The 23,162-nt window shown below is 40.7% G+C and overlaps 1 protein-coding gene across 1 annotated transcript; it reads left to right on the top strand.

Moving 5' to 3' along the window:
- The first annotated feature begins 3,030 nt into the window (after window positions 1-3,030).
- On the top strand, window positions 3,031-4,150 carry LOC148028224 (uncharacterized). Its single transcript, XM_087690000.1, has one exon. It carries the CDS (start codon window positions 3,233-3,235, stop codon window positions 3,758-3,760), a length of 528 nt encoding a protein of 175 aa, XP_087546126.1. The 5' UTR covers window positions 3,031-3,232; the 3' UTR covers window positions 3,761-4,150.
- Window positions 4,151-23,162: the final 19,012 nt, after the last annotated feature.

Below are 23,162 nucleotides of genomic sequence, written 5' to 3'. Positions count from 1 at the left end.
TATAGGTGAATTGTGGTTGTATGTGCATTAAAAGAAGGGAAGTGATCAAAACTCAAAAATTGCAAAGCTCACAATGCAAGAATCAAATACACGGCCATTGTTTTCATTGTTTGGTTGGTTGTTGCTTGTTGCAATATGTTGACTTGGTCGATTGCTTTTAGCTCTTGTTATTTGCTTTGATCTTGATTGATATCCCTCTAATTGAACACATGCACATAGCTCATTCACACCCATTCACTTGCACTCACTCATTTGTTTACATATGTTTGTTTGCACTAAGAGCCTTTACACCTAGATCATTCGCACTTAGGATACTTTTGCACCTAGGGTTAGAGTTTCTTCACACTTAGGTCACAAAGTTAATTCTCACCAAAGTTGATTCACATCTAGGGTATTAAGTTCATTCGCACTTAGATCATTCACACAAAGTTCATTCACGCCTAGGTCAGTAAGTTCATTCACACCCTAATAATGATGGGTAGTATGTACAAGTCGATGCAAGTGTCTAGGAATAGGTAAACTTTAATCCCTAACATTTAGTTGGACAAGAATGATTCGGTGTCACAGCTCCCAAAGTCTTCAAAAGGACTCCATCACCTTGAACAAGAAGTATAGCTACCTAGAGTGTTGAGACTAATGCTTGCTTCAAGAAAGGGGCCATCCATGAGAGGAGGGTTCCTTCCTATGGCAACACGGGAACTACTGGGGTTTTAATCAAGCAAGTAATCCCCATGGCCATGGAGAAGAAATCCTTTATGTACCTAACGTATGGGTATTCGAAGATCAAATTCTAGATAAAGGTAGGGTGGATATCTATCCTAGAGGGAACAAGCTGCTTTCAAATAACTGTTTCAGTAAAATGATTGTTTTTATATGTACATGCCTAAAGGATATACAACAAAGCTTTATAATAGACTAATTAAAAAAGTTGTTTCAACAAAATGATTGTTTTTATGTGCATGCCTGAAGGATGTTCAACAAAGCTTTGTAATAGACTAACTAGGCACTCCGCGCCTAGACTCGCCCCGGCGCTTCGACGGGCGCAATTTTCGCGGCGAGGGTGGGTGCTGGACGTGTGGCACCCGCCCCTGCGTTTCTTTGTGGGGAGGTTGGGGGCTGCCACATGGCACCCTCCCCCACCTCATGTTAACTAATAGTAAAGATGCCTCTTATGTTGCTTAGATCCTTTCAATGAACATGTTGATCCATTTAGTGCTCTCTCTTTCTCTCTCATTTTCAATAAGGTCTCCATAGTTCCACTGGTGCCATTGAAATTTGCTTTATACCAAGAAATATATCAAAAGCTTTAGTTTAACATTGGAAGTGGGTATAAGAATCGACCCGTACTACACACTCTTTGCGAGTACTTACTATCCGACTGACTTTCACGATTTGAAAGGCTTTGGCAGAAGAGAGTGAGCACATGTAGTCTTGTCCCTGAACCGTTTCTTAGGTGATCTGCACGCATGTAATGTTAAACTGTTTGCGGACTGCTAACAATACATCAGGCGGAGGCCATGCGTGCTTACTCTTCTTCATGTCAAAGCCTAGAGAGAGAGAGAGAGAGAGAGAGAGAGAGAGAGAGAGAGAGAGAGAGAGAGAGAGAGAGAGAGAGAGAGAGAGAGAGAGAGAGAGAGAGAGAGAGAGAGAGAGAGAGAGAGAGAGAGAGAGAGAGAGAGAGAGAGAGAGAGAGAGAGAGAGAGAGGAGCCTAGTCACACTCAACGGCGACTGCAAATATGGGTAAGAATTTGTTCTTCGACTCCAGTATAATGGTCATAATTTTCACGTCAAGAGAGAGGGAGAGGGGGAGAGAGAGAGTGTGTGTGTGGGTGTTCATGCGCGGGCATTTTAGTTGTGTAATCGGAGCAAATGATCGCCGGAGCAGCTCTTAATATAGAGTTGGTTGCTACGTAGCTCGTTGTGCAGCTTGAGGTGGAGGGTCGTCAGATCGCCGTGCAGCTCGAGGTGGAGGGTCGTCGGTCGAGGAGGACGCAGCTCGAGAAGGCGGGGGCGCAGGTCGATGCAGGAGCCTGTCAACGCCCTTTTCATAGCGAGGGGGTGCCGGATGCGTGGCACCCCCGCGATAAGTCAAGGGGAGGTCGGGGGTTGCCACGTGGTAGCAACCCCCGACCTCCTCTTAACTAATAGTAAGGATTAAGAAAGTTGTTTCTACATGTGCTTATAGTATGGTAGGACCTTTATTTAGAAAACTAAAGATGGTGTTTTCATTGGTTGGAATGTAGGTGAATGGTTGTCATAATGATCCTATCCTAAGGATGGGTGGACCTAATTAGTTGAGTGGCTTTCTACATGATTATTTGGGACTAGAACCAATCAAACACATCAGAACCCAAGCTAGCACCAGTCCCCCTCGTTTTCACACTCTTTTTGAACTAAGTACAATGCTAGCTATTCTTATCTTTGATTGGTTGTAAAGTGACCCTTCTTAGATGGGTGTTAGATAGATGTTAGGGTGACTGTAGTTGTATATTGATCCCTGAGTTAAGGCCTAAATGTTTTGCTACAAGGTAGACTCGAAAAATGCCCAATTAGCTAAGTCTACGAAACCTATAGGGTCTTGACAGTGCCCAATCACGGAAACACAATTATACCCTTTTTAGTCAATTGTATGGTCCATTCTCTTCCACAAGGGCCATGTTGGGAATATCATAATACAAAAACTTTGCAGGGACCTAGGTAAAGTAGCTAAGTATCTTGTCCCATCTTTGTTCTGACTTTACTAGCAAGACTCCAATACCAAGTTACCCTATGCTTGACTTTGTTTGCCACAACTTCCACTTTAGTTCACTCAAAAAATTGACTTGAGCTTAGCCCAAGTCAAGTGGAGCGTAACCATTTGGTGGTATCATGTCCAGCAGCAAGTTGTTCCATGCATGGACTTCTCTCAATAGATAGAATCTCAGTGTCCTCCTGTTGTCCCCGCCCACCAATGCAGGCCTAACAAGTTACAACACAAGGAATTTTCAAAGCACGTTATTACTAATGTATTCTGCCCTAGCTCCCAGGCATTATAAGGAAGAAAATATCTGGTGTCCTTTAAACCCTCTCCTCAAACAGAAACCAGGGTTTTGCTGCAGAGTAGGAGCTAGGGTTTGTTGCTTCTGGCTCTGCCTGTGTCAGAGGCGAAAGGCGGAGGAGGAGGAGGCCAAGCTGCATTAGAAGGAGGAAGAGGAAGAAGAAGAGGCAGGAAGGTGTAGAAGAAGGGCCGCCATGGATCCATACGCCTTCTTGAAAAACATAGACTCGCGCAATGCCTTTATCGATGGCATGAATCCCCTCAGCAGCCTTAGTGGCCTCAACCTTACCCTTCCCCCTGGTGCCGACATCCGCGGCAAGACCAGGATCGCCCGCGAGGAGGCTGCCCTCGAGGCCAAGGTCGTGCAGATCATCACCTCCGGTGATTGGGCCTCTCTCAAGCCCAACTCCGGCAAGGCCATCTCCATCGGCGACCACAACATCTGTGTTTCCAGTCGTGAGGACACCGACACTGGCTTCCGTATCTGGGAGTGGCACGGCCACCTGCTTCTCTTCGACGATGAGGAAGGTTTCACGCTGGAGTATGTGTATGGCAACCATTTCCAGCCGCTCGAGAAGAAGGCCAAGGACAGTAATGAGGGCAGCAGTGCAGCTGTGGGGCTTAGCGGACTTATTTACGGCGAAGACAAGAAGCAGCAGGGCTCTATCGTTCATAGAGGCATGAAGAAGGAGGTTTTACCTGCCTCTTCTGTGAAGAAATGATCTTCAGGATTTCAAGCTTCTCATGTCATTGTATAGATAGGCGGATCTTTTCCGATCCGGTGCTCTTGTTTGGTCGATGAGAGTCATAGTCTCACTGAATCGGAGGGGCACAGGTTCAGTAAGATGCTTCTGGACATAGATTGTTTTTAGTCCTTTTTGCCTGATCTTGTCAGCTGCTGTGATTATAATAGGAGAGTATCTAACACGTCAAGAAATTCTAGTGTTCTTTTAAAAGATCTTTCTTGTGTTTGAGGAAAGAAATCATTCATCTAGAGAGAAACATTGTAATGATTTGCAGCATGGTTTTTATGCTCCTTAGCAAGGCTTTTGGCGTACTTCATTTGTAACTTGATTTCAAGATTTCACATACCCTGTGAAGATTTAGCTCTACTTTTTGGCCTTATCTCTTAAGTCTCCACGAGTTGTGTTCTTAAGAACTCCGGATTATGAATTATATGTGTACGTGTATGTCATGGGATTTGCTCCTACATATATGGCGGGATATGGTGGAAGGGATGCAACCAGGTCATTGGAGTGAACAAAGCAGGAAATGGTGTGAGGATACCTTCTATTTGTTTTAGATGCAGTACTTGGATTCTGAGGCTGCATGGGGGAATTCTGTTAACAGTTCAAATGGTCATGATAACTTGTCTCTTTCAGGTCCAAAAGGTGCAGCCCTTAATGAGATGCAGAAATGAGCTAGTTCAGTTCGCCACACTGGTCTTGCAAATGAACTAGCGTTGTCATTTCCAGAGGGAGTGCAAATGAGGCATAATGCAGTGATTTGACTAACGCTAAGCTTGAACAAATTATGATGGAACACCCAAGCTTAAGACTAATTTTTTTAATGATGGAAAGAAACCTTTTTTGTGTTTGAGGAAAGAAATTATGATGGAACACCCAAGCTTGGGAGAATTGAAGGTTCACCCTTTAGTTCCTCAAGTTTTAAAATTTACTTGATTTTCTTTTCACTTTCTTCATGTTTTATTACTTAGTGAGCTTGGCTCACCTTAAGGTCTTGAATTCTAAATTTACTCTTTATGTTTTTTAATTCTCCCTCTTAAGTGAATGTATTATGGTGAGGGTTCATCATGTGCTTGTATGCTTTTGACTGTGAGAAATTGCGGTTATAATAGTAGTTATAAATTACTAGACCAGAAGCATGAATTGTATAGAATGTGAAGCCGTAGTTATAAATTACTTGACCAGAAGCATGAATTGTATAGAACATGAAGCGGCCATTGAATGAAACACTCAATGATTGTATTCTAGCTGTGAAGACTGAGGGTCTGTCACATGCTTGTAAGTTTTTGACATTGATAAGTTACAAAAGTAGCTGTGATTTACTAGAGAGTAAACTCAGGTTGTACAAAACATGAAGAAGCCATTGAACATTATGAAGTGTTTATCCACTATAGTTGATTTGCTGTTGATAATGTAGATTTTATACTGATATTAAGAAGTAAAAGATCACAGCATCTCTGATGCAATGTGGATTAGACCTAAACTTTTCGAAGAACAGTTTGAAGGCCTAATGTTTTGCCTTAGCAATTCTAAGAACAGGTAATCTCCTCTTTGAGCACCTTTACGTATTCATTAGGTGGATGTCCATTACTGTCAAACAAAACCTTGTTTCTTCCACTCCTCGCGAACTTGAGTTAGTTGCAGAGATGAGGTTGATCAGTCTCTGGTTGGCCTCATCTAGATGGCCTTGTTTAGAGAAAAGGGCAGTGGTGATGCCAAAATTGCCTTTTAAATTGGCAGCCTTGATACACCTCTTAACTTTCCTCCAAATTGGTACCACATAGTTGCAGGCCCAATTAGAGGCCTTGGTTCTCAGCAGGGATTTAGGAATCAATTTGATTAGGCCATGATTGAAGCTAGCCAGGATCGCTCTTGGCCTTCTTACAAAGTTGAGCATGGCCACTTCACAGCATATATGTCGCATAGTGACTGGAAGACCTTCAGAGTAGGCCATTTGGATGTGGGGCCTTGCCAGCCCCCATTTGGAAGACCACCCACTTCCCTACATCTTGACTATTGAAGCCAAATGCCCCTAAAAAACTCTAGAAATCACCATGTTCCCATGTTCTTCTATACAAGAAATGGATTCTCTCTTCTGCTTCTTTAGTGCATTGAAGAAGAAATCAGTGGTGCCATCACCCAACTGTTGAGAAATAGACAAATGATGTATGCTCCAAGAGGAGCTGTCCTAAATCCCATATGCACAGTGAGGAGTGGAACAACTCAAAGCCTATAAAGCATTGTACTTGACTATGAAATGAACACAATATCATGATGCTTTGTACTTTCAGTTAAGTGTCTGTCATTGTCGATTCTACACAAGATTGTGTTTATGAGTCCCAAGTTAATCTATCTTGGAACCTAATTCACTTGTGTAATAGTTTGTCTCTACTTGTCCATGTCATTATGAACTTGGTTTACATCTTTGATCCACCATAGCTTGTGTCATATCCTAGATCCACATCATTTAACATGGTATCAGAGCCCAGTTGGGCATGGCACAGCTCACACTCTGAATCTCTAGTCTCCCTTCATCTCTGGTGATCTCTAACCAGCCCACATTCAGCTCATATCTTCAGTTTCAACTTCAAATCTCAGTTGGACCTTGTGGCAGCCATAGCCAGCAGCACCCTGTCATCTTGAAGCTCCTGTATCTCACTTCACATACCAAATCTCTCTGAGCTTCCTTCTGGAAAGTTGTTCCCCACCTCACAAAGCTTCCTTGTATCACATCAATCCATGAGATTTGGCTATTTAGACCTCAGCATTGTCACTATTGTCAGTTGCTGCCATAGCCCTAGTTTGTGGCCTGCAGGACATACCTCACTTTGAGCTCTCATATCTCTCAAACCAGGCAATATTTCAGTGTGCTTTCTTCAAGAGGATTGTTCTTCTACTCAAGGAGCTTCTGCCTATCACATCTAAGCCTGACATTGGATGCTTACAAGCCTGGCATTGCTAAAATTCGACGTCGTTGCCATAACTGCGCCTGGTTACGTTTCGCTGATTTGCGTGCATACTGTTGTACCCGATCTTGATGATTATCATGGGGTTCTTGTAGAGCATGGAGTAAGCTACATTTCCATAAAAAAAGTTTTCAAAATGATCAATTAGAGCTCTAGATATTTGAAAAAAACCGGTCAAAACCCTAATCTAGGAAGCCATAGCCATCAAGGTGCAAGCTCAGTTTTTCTTCAATTTCTCATTCCCTTTAACTTAGGGTACACACTACCACTCTTATTTGAGTTTGAACTCAGTTTCCAGCAAGATTAACACTTCAAATCAACAAGCAAGAAGAAGATCAAGCATCGAGATTTAATACTAAGCTCAAGAATAGTATCTATTGATACTCAACTAGTGTCAGTTGACACTAACCTCCTTGTGACACTTCACAAATCCCCCTTGCTGGTCTTTTCTCAGATTATTGGAGCTGCTCAACATGGCAGAACTTGAGCAAATACCAAAGCTCAATGGAGAAGGCTTCCATGCATGGAAGGAAAAGACCATGTACCACCTGATGCGAAAGGACTTATGGAACTTGTTTGAAGATGATGAAGATTGGTTCGTTGAAGAAGACCAGTTCAAATCCAAAGAATGGAAAAAGATGAATAATAAGGCACTAGGCATCATTGTTTGGGGATTAAGTGATGATGTGCTGCATCATATATCTGGCATTAGAAATGCTAAAACCGCCTGGGAGGAACTTGATAAAATGTTTGGTACTCGAGCAAAGAATTCAAAGGTAAAACTTCTCATGCAGTTTTATAAACTGGATATCAAAGACAATGCTTCTATGACCATACACATTAATAAGTTTAAGAGTTTAAAAACTCAACTTGCATCTCATAAAAAGAATATTGAGGAAGATGAAGCAATAGCCGTACTGCTTGCAAGTGTAAACAAGGATCCATATGAAAATCTTGTGTCCACTTTGAGTAATGTTCCAAGCCTCACACTTAAAGATATTGAGCACTCACTACTCGATGAAGAAGGCAAAGTAAAAACCAAGAATGCAAAAGACAATGTCTCATCATCTAGGGACAATCTTTTGTACACCAAAGGAGCTGCGGGACCTAAAGGAAGAGGTCGAGGATTCATCGACAACAATAACAAGGATCGGATTACATGTCACTATTGTGGTAAGACTGGCCATGTAGCCAGTGAATGTTTCCACAAGAAGAGAGCCCAACAATTGCAAAGTGATCATCACTAGAACCAATTCATGAAAGAAGGAAAAGAAGAAGAATATGCCTTCACTACCATCAACAACTCTGACAGATTGTTTTGAAGAACTTTCATTGTATCTTTCATATGTTTTTCCCATAGTGGATCTTTCTTTTCCTTAGTGAATTTATTTTGTACAACCCTTGCCAAGATGTAAAGTCTCAAGCTTTAACTTGACTAGGCTGCCTATGAGCTAGTCTTCTGGGCCATGTTATCATGAAGGGGGGACAAAAGCCAACAAGTGTAGGGACTCATCATTTGAGGGGGGGTGTTGAGAAATAGACAAATGTTGTATGCTCCAAGAGGAGCTGTCCTGAATCCCATATGCACAGTGAGGAGAGTGGAACAACTCAAAGCCTATAAAGCATTGTACTTGACTATGAAATGAATACAATATCATGATGCTTTGTACTTTCAGTTAAGTGTTTATCATTGTCGATTCTACACAAGATTGTGTTTATGAGTCCAAGCTAATCTATCTTGGAACCTAATTCACTTGTGTAATAGTTTGTCTCTACTTGTCCATGTCATTATGAACTTGGTTTATATCTTTGATCCACCATAGCTTGTGTCATGTCCTAGATTCACATCATTTAACACCAACCTCTCCCATTGATCCTCCAACTGCACCTTAGTAAGCATGTACTTTGATCTCTTCCTATTGTCTAAGAAAGCTTTCCACATAATTCAACAATCTCTGTAAGACTACATTTTGAGGTTGCCACCCCAGGGCTTGCAATAGTGATTTACAGCCTTGAGTGGCCCCTTCATTATCCCATCTTCTTAGCGTTGCTTTTTTCTTGCAATATTCCTTAGCCAATTGAGTAAGTGCTTGAAGGCACGTCATCCAACTGTAGTTTGGAGTGACGTCAATGTCCCTAGCCTCGGCCCTGACTGTAACTGCATCTTGAACTAACGATAGGTCTCTCGGAAATATTGTGCTGAACTTGTGAAGGGTGGGGGGCCTTCGACACTCATTGAGGTAGTGACCATCTTGAATGTTATTAGAATAGGGATACGGTTATAAGCAATGACATCATTTAGGCAATAGTACGCAACCTCACCACCTAACCACCAAGCCCCTTGGGAGGCATAGATCCTATCTAATGTACTATCTCTCCATGAAGATCCCAAAGGCTTATTGTGCCATGTATAACTAATGTTCTTGTAGTCGCTAAGAGAGCTTGGTTGTCGAGCTTGCAAGAGGAGACCTGGTCATCTCATGATCTTTCTTCTAGGATCGCAAGGCCCCACCATGCAGATGGTGACTAGCTTGCTGTCATATTCTAGGCCCCACCAATTATTGTTGTCTTGTCCATTACTTGCCCCTTTATAAACTCCCATTGCTTGAGCCTACATGCAGATACATGATACAACTATGACCGGTGCATTGCTTATTTTGACAATTACTGTTACAAAGCTTCCATCCCCTGCTTTGCAACTAAAGAAAGGCTCAAAATCCTATTCAACAAGCAATATAGTGTCTCTTGCATGTGTCCTCTTCCAATTTGACTTCTTGTAGTGCTACTACATGGGGCTTATATGTATTGATAAGACCGTAGACCACTTGCTTTCATAGGTCAGGACTCAGAGGTGAGCCCACAAACATTCCATGTGCAAAAGACAAACTTTGGCAAGAGATTGACTCTCTTGCTAGATTGCGAACGGCTCATCCATCAATTCACGCTCTTCACTTGGAGCATAGTAATTGCGGTCAACTAATGGAGTGCACGCCAACTTCTTAAAAGAAGGCTTGCCACACTCTTGTGAGCATTCTCCCCATATTGGGTCTTAGGGTCTTGATTCCCCTTTCTCTTGATCCCTTCCAGATCTTTGTTTTTCTGCAGTGAAGATTTTGCTCCTTGGGTTGTTTGTCCCTATGCACGAGAAGAAGTCTACCCTTTTATACTAGGTTCATTCCTCTCTTTGTCTCTTGATGGGCTTTGATCCCTAGTTTGCCAGGATCCCTCTTTGACGCCACTCTCTTTGGGGGGCATGCCTCAGTAGAGTCCTTAACACGATAGGAGCAAACAAAATATTCATTGCCTTTGCAATGATAGCATGTATTCGAGAATGTCGAACATCAAACATTGAGCACCCCTTCCAACCCTCTAGAGTCCTTTAACTACAGATATCCAGGGGGGCTCATTACAACGGTCCCACAGAATGCGGACTCATCTATCATTCTTGAGCAAGCCCCAGGGTGTTGCCATAGATGGAGCATAAGAGACCTCACCAAGCGTGGCAATAATGTTGGCTGCCTCCTCATTAAGCCAAGGTGGAAGAGCAATGAAAGTGATGGAGATGGGGCATTCATGCAATAACACACCATCAAGATAAAATGAAGAATACAATGGTAGAGCATTCCCTTTATACTCGACTGTTGAGGCAAGTACCCAATCCCACTCCGCTTTGGGTAATAGTAGCATCAAATAGAAACCCTTGCCCACAAATCTAAACTGAGTGATGGAGGCTTTGCCTTGGTACCAACGATAGAAGTCGTTTTCCATAAGAGGTCGACTAAGAAAATATAGGTACACTCCTATGGCTAGTAGATTTGCATACCTCTGACAAACTTTACCAAGTGAGAGAGCAATGGATGCTTTGTGCACCCTAGGCCCCTTGGCTGCCTTTGTTGTGCAGTCTTCATTATGCCTCAATTGATCTTTCTTTAGCGCAGCATCAACCTTTGCCGCGTCCACGTTATTGGTTCTCAAGGCTTGCTTGTCGTCTCTGGGGATCGTATCAGAGTTAGCAGTTATCTCTTCAGTCCTCCTTCTCCATCTCTTGCATCTGCACCTTGCATGCATTGCTTCCCCGCCATGTGTATACTCAATAGCCCATAAAGCCACCTTAGCCTCCATGTCAAGAATAATAGCTTGTTAGGCTCTTTAACGGCCACACCGATGAGTAACTATCTCGATAGGAGCACGTTAGAACTCCCCATCTTCTCTCTTCTCTAAACTCTTGACTCCTACCCTCTCCATTTAGTTGATTTGGTGTTACCATATTGAAAAGTTCCATAAAATAGTATATTGTTCCAATATACATAGTCATTGCAACAGAAGTTACTTCTTGTGGCACTCCTAAATGTTGAAAGTTGAGGTGCATTTTCAATGCGAATAAATGATTCTTGGGATATCAACATCCCTTTTGTCGAGTTTTGTTAGAATCCTTACATGGCATTGAAATGTGCAGTCCTTGCAGTTCGTATAACATTTATTTTAAGAGTGTTGTGATGTTTACCACAATTTCATGCTCACCAACTATCTAATATTGTAATAACCACAATGAATCTACACACAAAGAAGATGTCACTCCAAAACCCCTACATTGCAATGATGTGCTAACTAAGTACTTGCGTAACAATGTGCACTTGTTTTGTTAGTTCATGAGCTTGGTCCCCTGAAGGTCTCTCTCTAGACAAATCATTGCTTCTAAAGTTTGCTTCTCATTCATTGTGAGATTTGTGCCATATTTGTAGTATTCTAGGGGTGATGGATCATTAACCATGTGATTGCCTTCATATTCTTACATGATTGCCTTTATCCCAAAATGACTTTGGATGTTTGATTTGTATTGTTGCATTGTTGGAAACCATGGTAAGAAAACAAATCAATAGAATAATTGACAATGGAAGAGTAATGGAGAAACAACATGAAACTTTTCAACTCTCCTATCAAAAGAACAAACAAAATTCTCAATGAACAAGAGTAGGCTATGTATAAGCTCCAATAGTTGCATGAGGACAAAATAAGATCGTAAGGAACAATGAGGGATCCATGGAGACACAAGACGACACTCATACAACTCTACTATCAAAGCTAACAAGAAAGAAGAACAAATATTAGTCTAAATGAACAAGGATGGGGTATGTATTGTTGAGATATCGAGCTCCACTCGTGATATGCCAAGGTGACCGATGTGCATTTATGTCACCGACTTGTCAGTTGCAGATGCGGTTGGTACACCGCCCATGAATAATAGCTACATGATAGCTATCCTTATCTACTCTAGTTCGTGGCTCAGTTAGTATGCCACCTTAGTTAGTTGAGTTTGGTTTGAGACCCATATATAGGGTTCTTCTATTTCTTTGTAAGAGAGTTCTTTTGGCTTACACAACTAAGAAGAGGAAAACTGTTTTCAGCCTCCACCTCTGTGTGTATTCCCCCATTGTGCAAGCAAGAAAGCTACAAGTGAGACTCCTTCCTTCTCTCCCACAATCTTGACATGGTATCAGAGCCTTGTTTGTAGTAATGAGCTCAAGGAAGCAAACCAAGCTCGCGGTGTTCTGGTAAGAGGAGCAGTGTTTCTTTCATTTTCTGTTTTGGGAGCAAGTCTCTGCAGGCAGCACAACCGGAAAGTACAGGAGTGCATTGTCTTAGGTTAAGACACTCTTCGGGTGAAGCAAGAGAGCAGTATATGCTGCGGGTGAGGGCTTTAGCCCTCGGCGACCTTGTTTTTTTGATTTGAGGCCATTTCGGGGCGTGTTTTGGAGACGGAAGTTTTCTGCACGCACTCAGGAAAAAGCCCTGTTTTATGCTATGTGACCACTGTTCTACAGGTCGGTGAACAGTTACCATAGAAATTGCATCGTACTTGTGTGCAGAGACATTGGAAGTTAGAGAATCATCCTTGGTTCATGGTTATGCAAAATCGTCACTAGGAAGTGACTGTATGGTCAAATACCACTTTCGCCAGTTTTGCAGATTTTCCCTTGTGAGGGTGAAGTTGTGTTTTTTGCAGTGAGATAATTTTTTGCAGTGTTCTGTAATGGCGTCTGATTCTCTTTCACAGATTGTCACTGAAAAGCTTGACAAGAACAACTTCCAAGCATGGAAGTTTAGAATGACGAATTTCCTTATGGAAAAAGGATATTGGGAATTTGTTGCAGGAAATGAAGAAGAACCAGTTCTTCCTGATGTTCCCAATCAATAGCAAATGCAGGCATTTAAAGCATGGCATGAGAGAGCCAGGAAGGTTATGTACTGGCTATCTATCAACATTTCAGACTCTATGATTGTGTATATTCAAGATGCAAGTACGCCAAAGGAGGCATGGGATACTTTGTCAAAAATGTATAGCACAAATACGCAAGCCAGGAAAATGCAGCTCAAGCAAGAGTTACATAATGTGCAAAGAGAAAGTATGAGCATCAATGACTACCACATGAAGGTGAAGAAGATTGCAGATGCACTTGCTTCCATTGGGTCGCTAGTGAAAAATGATGATTTAGTTTCTGTGACCTTGAATGGTCTAGGAAAGGATTATGCACAATTTCGGACATCCATTTCAATTCGTGAAAGATTTCCTGATTTTGAGGAGTTGATTGCTCTTCTAATTTATGAGGAGCAGAGAAATGGTAGTGTATCTTTTTCAGGAGAAACTTCAAAAGAAGCTGTCTTCTACTCAAATGCTGGAAGAGGTAAAGGCAGATGTAGAGGAGGCCGATATGGAGGCCGTGGTAGAAATCAGAATATGCAGCAAACTCAAGAAAATCAGTCCTATGGAGGAGGACGTGGTAACTCTAGAGGCAGGGGGAGCCAAAGAGGTCGTGGTGGATGGCAAAGAGGCCAAAATGCAAACACCAATGTTGAATGCTACTACTGTGGTAAAATGGGTCATATGGCTAAAGACTGCTATAAAAAGCAGAATGACATCATGAATGAAAAACTGCAACAAGGGAATTATGCATCTTCTAGTAGACAGGGTGATGACAGAAATGAGCATTTGTTTATGGTGCAGCACATGAACAATTCTGTGACAAGTGTAGAAGAAAGCAATGATGTATGGTATGTTGACTCAGGTGCATCAAACCACATGACAGGTCATGCAGAATGGATGGAGGATGCAAGGAAAATGGAAAAACTAGGATTTGTGGAGACTGGTGATGATACTGCACATCCTATTGTGCAGATTGGAAAAATTCCTTTGTCTATGCAGGATGGGAAAAAAAAATACCTGTCTGATGTATTTCATGTCCCAAATATCACCAAGAATCTAGTTTCTATTGGTCAAATGATTGAGCAGGGCTTGCATGTCATATTTAATCCTCATGGATGCTTTGTTGAGGATATGAAAAATAAAGGTCGCTTGATAGCAAAAGGAAAGAAGAAGGGCAGAATGTTTACGTTGGATGCAGACATGTCTGAATTGAGTGCAGCAATGTTTGCACATGGGACCGGTGTAGTTACAGATATTGATATCTGGCATAAATGCATTGGTCATGTTAATGTACAACGACTTAAATCAATGCAGGCCCAAAATATTGTTGCAGGATTGCCCAAATTCAAGGTTGCAGAAATGCATAAGGTATGTGAAGCCTATCAGTTTGGAAAACAGGCAAGGAAACCATTTCCTAGACATGTTCAAGAGAGTGAGAAGGCATTGGAATTAATCCACTCTGATGTGTGGACTACTAAAGCTACATCTCTTGGAGGTTGTCATTATTTTGTCACTTTTATTGATGACTATAGTAGAAAAGTTTGGGTGTATTTTATGAAAAAGAAAAGTGAAGTTTTTGGGCATTTCAAAACTCTTAAAGCTATGGCTGAAAAAGAAACAGGTCTGCAAATAAAATGCCTAAGGTCAGATGGAGGGGGAGAGTACCTCTCAAATGAGTTTGCAAGGTTCCTGCAGGAGCATGGCATAAAGCAGCAATATTCATGCAGTCATACCCCACAACAAAATGGAATTGCAGAAAGGAAAAACAGACATATTGGAGAGGTATCTCGTGCCATGCTCAAAAAAAAAGATTTGCCAGATTTTTATTGGGCTGAGGCAGTTGCTACAGTAGTCCACATTATGAACAGGACTCCCACTGCAGCAATACATGAAATGACTCTAGAGGAGAGGTATACTGGCAGGAAACCAGATATTTCTCATTTGAAAATTTTTGGTTGCATTGCCTATGTACATGTGCCAGATGAGTTAGAGATCCAAGTTGGATCCAAAAGCTGAGAAGTGCATCTTTATTGGTTACTCTCTGCAGCAAAAAGGGTATAGATGCTATAACCCTTCTACTCGTAAGTTTACAGTGAGCAGAGATGTTTTTGATGAGATGAGTAGCTAGTATAAACCAGTAAATGTGATTGATGATGTAGATGCACAAAATGGTAATGCTGCAGAGAATTCACAACAGCAATCACAAAATATTAGTGGAGCTGGAGTGTCCTCTAGCAGTGGTTCACATTCTTCGCCATGGATAGGCAGATTGAGATCAGGAGAATCTTCTCAAAGTAATGCAGATAGTGGTATGTAGGTATCACGAAAAGGAAAAGAGAAGGTTATCAGCCCATGTTTGATGTGAATGTAGGTCACTCTTATGTGGATGGTGAATCCAGTGGCTCAGAACAGAGCATTGATGATGAGTTGGGTATTCCTTCTATTGTTACACCTGGAGTAAGGAAGACCAGGGATGTTTTGAGAGCACCTGGGAGTGAACCTACTTTGCGCAGGTCTACGAGAGCTAGGTATCCTATGGATAGGCTGAAATATGATGGATTTACAGCCATTCACTATGCATATATGGTCAAAGTGATACAGGAACCAGAACCCACTTCTTTTGAGCAAGCCATGGGAAAAGAAAAATGGGAGAAAGCCATGGATGAAGAAATGGATGCCTTGGAAGCAAATGCTACATGGAAATTGGTACCTTTGCCTAAAGGTAAAAATACAATTGGTTGTAAGTGGGTTTATAAGGTAAAGCACAATGCAGATGGTTCTGTGAACAGATATAAGGTAAGATTAGTAGTCAAGGGGTATGCACAAACATATGGCATTGACTATGAAGAAACATTCAGTCCGGTTGCAAGGATGGCAACCGTAAGAGTAGTCATTGCTATGGCTGCATCAAAGGGATAGTCTTTACATCAGATGGATGTAAAGAATGCCTTCTTGCATGGTGATTTGCAAGAAGAGGTCTATATGGAGCAGCCACCAGGTTATGTGCATGCTATTCATCCTGAGTTTGTTTGTAGGTTGAAGAAAGTCTTGTATGGTTTGAAGCAAGCACATAGAGCATGGTCTGACAAGATATGATAGTATCTTGTCACTATTGGCTTTCAGATTTCCAAGGCAGATTTCTCACTTTATGTGAGAAAAACAGAGAAAGGTATTATGCTACTTGTCATTTATGTTGATGATTTGATTATGACAGGTGACAGTGATGAAGATATCTTTCATGTGAAAATGCTATTGAAGTAGAAGTTTGAGATAAAGGATTTGGGAGAGCTGCATTATTTCTTGGGCATTGAGGTGATCAGATCACCAAGTGGGATACAGCTCTTGCAGAGGCAGTATGGATTGGACATGCTGTCCAAATATGGGATGACACGCTGTAAGCCTATTTCAGTTGCTTTGGAGCAGAACGTGAAGCTAAGCACAGATGCAAGTGAGCTTCTAGAAGACCCTACTATGTATAGACGCATAGTAGGAAGTTTGATTTATATGACTATTACCAGGCCAGATTTGAGCTATGCTGTTGGATTGGTAAGTCAATTTATGCAGGCTCCAAGGAAACCACATTTGGATGCGGCTAGACGCATACTCAGGTATTTGAAGTCCACATTGCAGTATGGACTATTTTATGAGACTGGGGTTCAGATACAGTTGCATGGATACACTGATGCTGATTGGGCTGGTAGTATTTCTGATAGACGATCTACCAGTGGATATGTGTTCTCTTTTGGGAGTGCTGCAGTCACTTGGAGCAGCAAGAAACAGCCTACGATTGCCTTGTCCAGCACAGAGACTGAGTACAGGGGTGCAACAATGGTTGCATGTGAGGTAGCTTGGTTGCATAAGCTACTTTATGATATGCATCAGTTTACAGATGGGCCAGTTGTCATTTATTGTGACAACATGAGTAGTATACACTTGGCAAATAACCCAGTCTATCATGCTAGAACAAAGCACATTGAGGTGCATTATCACTATGTGCGAGAGAGGGTTTTACTAGGTCTTATTGATCTAGTTTATGTCAGCACAGAGGATCAGGTAGCTGACATATTCACGAAGGCATTGGGCGCAAAGAAGCTGCGCAAGTTCAGAGACATGCTTGGTGTGCAGGAATTGGGATTGAGCTCGAGGGGGAGTGTTGAGATATCGAGCTCCACTCATGATACGCCAGGGTGACCGTTGTGTATTTATGTCACCGACTTGTCAGTTGCAGACGCGGTTGGTACACCGCCATGAATAATAGCTACATGATAGCTATCCTTATCTACTCTAGTTCGTGGCTCAGTTAGTATGCCACCTTAGTTAGTTGAGTTTGGTTTGAGACCCATATATAGGGTTCTTCTATTTCTTTGTATATGAGTTCTTTTGGCTTCCACAACTAAGAAGAGGAAAACTACAAGTGAGACTTCACCTCTGTGTGTATTCCCCCATTGTGCAAGCAAGAAAGCTACAAGTGAGACTCCTTCCTTCTCTCCCACAATCTTGATATGTATAAGCTTCATTAAAAAAAGCTATTAAGGAGAGAGCCCAAGCACTACATTTGTTCACACATCTCTACTATACAATGTTGGGTAATTCACTATATGAATATGGTTGATAAATCTAGAAAAGATACTATGTTCAAAGTTTTATGGAAGGCTTTTAAAGTTTAAGAGGAGAGAGCCTTATGCAAAGATCTACCAAGTTGTGTAGGGAATCGGTCAAGTCTCACTTGTTACCCAATTAGGATCTCAAAAGCATGTACTTGTGGATCACCACCATATGAATTTAAAAAAGCATAATCTTGTGTGCCCTGAAAGTAGCAAGAAGGATATGCATCACAACTTGCCAATTTTTTGAACTTGGTTTATCTATAAACCTCACATGTGACAACAAATTGCACATTCAACCTAGGGTGACAAACATGAACAAGAGATCCAACAACTGATTGTTGATATAAGGATGCATCAACTAGATCACTTAGGTATTGAAGAAAAGATCCAATGGGGATACAACTAGGTTCTATAGGATCAAGATGTAAATTAGTTTTTGTAGGAGTAGTTATAAGATTACCTACATCAAAAGCAAATTTTTTTAGTAAGTCTTGGATGTACTTCACTTGCTACATAACAATGGTATCTTTTTGTTGTGTAAAATGAGTACTAAATAGCATAGTAATTTCAAGTCTAACATATCAAAAGTAGAGTGCAAATCAGCTTTGAAGGTTGAAATCTTAGTCTCATTTGGTTTAATGAGCAAAAAAAAGAACATATAAATTTATGACCAATAAAAATCATTTCTATGTGTTGGCATATATTATACTCTCAATTGAATAATTTGTTGGATTTAGGGTTGCCAGATTGCACATGCACGCAAGCGCATGTGCATGCGCGCACGCACACACACACACGCATGCACGCACGCGCAGAGAGAGAGAGAGAGAGAGAGAGAGAGAGAGAGAGAGAGAGAGAGAGAGAGAGAGAGAGAGAGAGAGAGAGAGAGAGAGAGAGAGAGAGAGAGAGAGAGAGAGAGAGAGAGAGAGAGAGAGAGAGAGGGAGAGGGAGAGGGAGAGGGAGAGGGAGAGGGAGAGGGAGAGGGAGAGGGAGAGGGAGAGGGAGAGGAGCTTTGAGAGAGCACATCATGAAATGTATTGAGTGATATCAATAGACAACATTTACAAGGCTAAGTATACCTTAAAGTCAATAGGCATGTATACAAAGTTAGGGGAATAAAACCTCCTACATAGGGAGAAAAGTGACCTAGTGGTGAAGAAAAGCTAGCATTCATGGATAAGGAAGTGCCAAGCCTAGTGGACTATTGTAATGTACTAATCTTAAAACAAATGCAAGTCTACTTTTACCATTGCAAGCATCATGAATATGTGCAATTAAGATTTGACAGTAGTAACCATACAATAAAAATTGATGATGGCTACGAAGGCCTTACATTAGTACTTTATGGCAGTCTACTAAACCTTAGAAGTTAGTAGATTATCTACTAGGATAACCCTTATAATAATTCCAGTAATTGTTGCACATGTATTAGCATAAATAATACTACTACAATTCTAATATAGTCATAGTACTATAATTAGTTGCATGGTATAAATGGTTATAATTTAAGGTTACCTACCTTAAACAATAGAGTTGAGAGTTGATTTAGCTAAATATATAATAATTAAATTCATGATAGGACTACAAAAACTAATAATAATAGTATTAATGTGGATAGCCTAATATTATTAACTAAGGCTATAAAGTAATAATAAAGAAACAATAGAATACTAAGGCTTATGGTATTATCGAGATTATTATATCCATAGTTGTCACAATTTGCACAAAAAAGGGGTGCCAACACATTGTGTGCAGGTTGCCATGTGACACTACCAACACATGCTCAGAACCACTATGAACTCAATGTGGAAAAGGAGGCATCTTGGCCGAAAACAAGCTTTAATCATCATGGAAAGCTATGCCAGACATATGATAGTATCCATGGCTAGTAGAATGCGAGATGAGAAGAAGAAAGGCTCAGTTACCATGTAGGATGATCATTAAACATCATGCCCAAGATGATGGGAGGAGGAATGTTGTGTAAGAGGAGGTACAAAAAGCTTGAAGGACACAAATTAGAGCTAAAGAAAAAGGGTTATCTTGTTGTTGCCATATTGCTATGGCGACCCTTCATCAAGAGGAAGGAGGAAGGGAGAGGAAGGACTCTATTGAGCTACCTTATGCTTCTATTGTGGTTATTCTCCAGGACCATCTCTCTCTCTACCCCCTCCAAGCGGTCCTCTAGTTGCAACTAGCTTCATCTTTAAGCCATGCTTATTATAGTAGCTAAATTGATTGGCTCTTCCCTTATAACACTATACTCTTCTCGATTTTCTTATAAGAATAACCATCACCTACTACTATACTCTTTTACATTGAGAATACACTCTTCAAGTTGGCATCAAGGAGCCACATCCTTTGCTAAAGAGATCACAAAAGCAAGCTTGGACAAGGATATTGTATGTGAAGGAGCACATGAGGAGGTGAAGGATAAAAAAGGGAGACTATCATGGCAGCCAAGAGGAACATGACCAAAATGGGATGCAAAGCTCCCCTTTCATCAACTAATGTCCATGCACCACATCTTTTTTCAATAATTGGAGATATAGGATATATGGTTTACTAATAATATGTAGCTATCTTTGGTTGAGAATCTCTTATGGGATCCCTTTCTGGAGGAGGGCATGAGATAAACTTGACCAGGTTATGTGGAGTTTATGGGGATGATTTCCTACACAAATATCTTCTCTTAGGAACTAGTGTGCTCATAATATGGTCAGTAAGACGAAGTGGGTTTGATCCTAATTATTCAAGATAGGAAAGGTAGGAGAATACTTAGTTGGATTGATTAAGGCTGAGTTGGGTAGTTGTATTTATCATATCCAGAAATGACTCACATGAAGGAAAGGAAATCATGGAATATGACGAAGGAAAGACTCTATAGGCAAGATCTCTTATGCATAATCTGTCTCATGAAAGTGAATTTTGTAAGATATAAATGCTACCTAAGACCTATAAAGGATCCTATCTCAAATTGAAATCACCTAATAAGATCCCAAGGGTAGACATTATAAGAAGCTAGAAGGTAGATAACACTAGGTACTTCAAGTGCCTAAGTTAAGAAGACCAAAAGTCCTAACAAACGAAACTATTTCCCCAAGAGAGTCTATTAACTTAGGCTCTAATGACTTGCTAGCTTTTAAGAAAAAAAGGAATTAGGAAAGATGATAGAATTTGAAGTTCACTCAATGATACCCATAATTAAGAGAAGTAAACATGAACCCCAAGTAAGAGGTCCAACCCCTAAGTAACTACTTATAATTAAGAGAAGTAAACATGAACCCCAAGTAAGAGGTCCAACCCCTAATTAACTACTTATAAAAAGTACAAAAGGAAAGTCAAGAAAGGACTTGCCGGATGTTGGACTCCAAGTAGATCAGGTTTGAATTTTGTGCTAGAAAGACTCATCAACAATCCAACAACATGCTTGCTTCTTGATATGTACAATTAGTTAAATACTTGTTTGCAAAAGATTGCTTGACTACATGTGACATGAAGGATTGATTTCCTTGATTGTGGTTGCTAGAATTTCTTAATAAAGTTACCTTCCCATATATGTGGTTATGGGGGATGCTCTTGACTCCCCCAAGTTGGCCATTGGGTTTCCCTCACAAGAGACCTTTTTGATTCATGTGCTAGGACCTACAATAAGAGAAAGAGGTCTCTTTATAGGGGGAAACTAGTTTACAAGGTGCTTAGGAAACTAGGGGGGCTCTAGTAGTAATACCCTAGCATACTTGGGGTAAATAGTTCCTTGTGAGCCTAGAAGGGGCGTCTTTTGCAAGGCCTTCATAATATTAGGGGTGGATTTTGGTGTATGCATGTAGGCGGGACCCCTAACTTGGGCTAGAAATGGTCGGGTTGTTAAACTAAGATTATATGAGGTTGTGTCTATGAAATAAAAAGGATTGATTTGAAAAGATTGTTTTTTCTTGTATTCGTGTTAATACTCTAAGTTATGTGAAAAAATATTTGATTAATCGACTTAATTAAGGAAGCTAATTTTAAACGTCACACTTAATATGGTAGGATAATTTAAAAACTATAGCAAGCCCCATATGAGTGTAGGTGAGTGGAAGGGTGGAGTTCTTGATGAGTCCATCCGATGGTTGGTGGGTGGTCTTGATAAGTTGGGGAGGCTTCTCAAATTTGAAAGGATTCCAGGTAAACATTGCAACTACGATTAGTCTTGTTAGGATAGGTGTTGAAGCTTGACAGGTGCTACTTATTGTGCCTATTTAGTCTCATTAGGATATGTATGTTACAACTACTAGGAAAGATCTGCAAGGTTGTCCTATGTTGACACTTAGGCCAAGATGATCTCTCCTATACATAGTCTCTCTTGCCATAGCACTTCAATGTGCTTAGAACAAGAGTGGAACATTGGGTTGTGTTGTGTATTTGTCATTGCACTTTGACTGTTAGTAAAGATGGTGGTGGCAGATGATTGTCTGATACCCAAATAACCCAAAAGGCATTTGAGTCAAACATACTCCATTGTAGTTGTGAAAGCTGACCTATACCTAGTTTTACAACTAAAAGTGGCCACAATGGGTATTCTCTTACTCAACCATGATATGCATGAGCTGCCAAGCATGAAGGAAAAAACACTTGTGTATACATGAGTGTCATAGCAAAAACCAATCCAGTCATAAATCTAAAAAAGCATCTAAATCTAGTGGTAATGATTTCCTCTTAGGATAAAACAACCAAAGATGCTTAATAACACTTAAGTGAATGCCCAAATAATGTTGCAATAGGACCATATGCGACATGTCAAGAGTTTAATTCAACTCAACCCTAAAATTAGCAATCTATGTGTCATTAGGATAAGTGAAAAACATGCCATAGATATAAACCACAATGATTAAAGGCACATCACCATCATGCTTGACATATAAGGTGTTCTTAGTTGGACTATTCTAATTTAACCATGTGTAGTTAAGTACACATGCATATCCTCATACCAAGCTCGAGGTGTTTGTTTCGGACCATGCAATGCCTTTTTCAATTTGCACACTTTCCTTTCTTGCCCCTTCTACACAAAACCATGAGAGTGAAAAACATATAATGTATATCACCATTCAAAAATATAGTTTTGATGTTGAACTAATGTATATTCCTAGCTTTATGAGCTCTAAATGAACAAATGTTATGAACTATTGTTATACAACAAGTAGGAGCAAAGGCCTCATCAAAGTCAATGCCCTTTTGCTGAGCATAACCTTTTGCCACAAGTCAAGCCTTGTAATGATCAATAATATCATTAGGCTTACACTTCAAATTGTAAACCCACTCAATACCGATTACATTTTTACTAGGAGGCAAGTCATAGAAGAACCAATTGCTATTTTTGATAATCATCATATTCAAATTATATAAGAGCCATCTAACTTTCTAAGTTTTATGCCTCTTCTAGAGAAATATTCTCATCCTCAACATATAGACTTGTTAGATATGCTCAATGCCCCACCCTCATAAGGTGCCACCAATGATCCATGGCGTTTTGAGTTATAAGACTCTCATTATGAGGAGAAGCCATGTGTGGGTTGGTGGGCCTTGACTTGTATGTTAGATGAGGTCTATGTTATTGGATGGCAAAA

The sequence above is a fragment of the Lygodium microphyllum genome, chromosome 12, assembly GCF_053477565.2.
Source record: "Lygodium microphyllum isolate KBCC chromosome 12, Lygodium_microphyllum_v1.1.10, whole genome shotgun sequence".
In the NCBI taxonomy this organism is placed as follows: domain Eukaryota; kingdom Viridiplantae; phylum Streptophyta; class Polypodiopsida; order Schizaeales; family Lygodiaceae; genus Lygodium; species Lygodium microphyllum.
This window is presented reverse-complemented; position numbering and strand designations above follow the sequence as displayed.

Excerpts from the sequence above, each read along its gene's own strand:
- LOC148028224 (XM_087690000.1), top strand. The coding sequence starts at position 3,233 with ATGGATCCATACGCCTTCTTGAAAAACATAGACTCGCGCAATGCCTTT.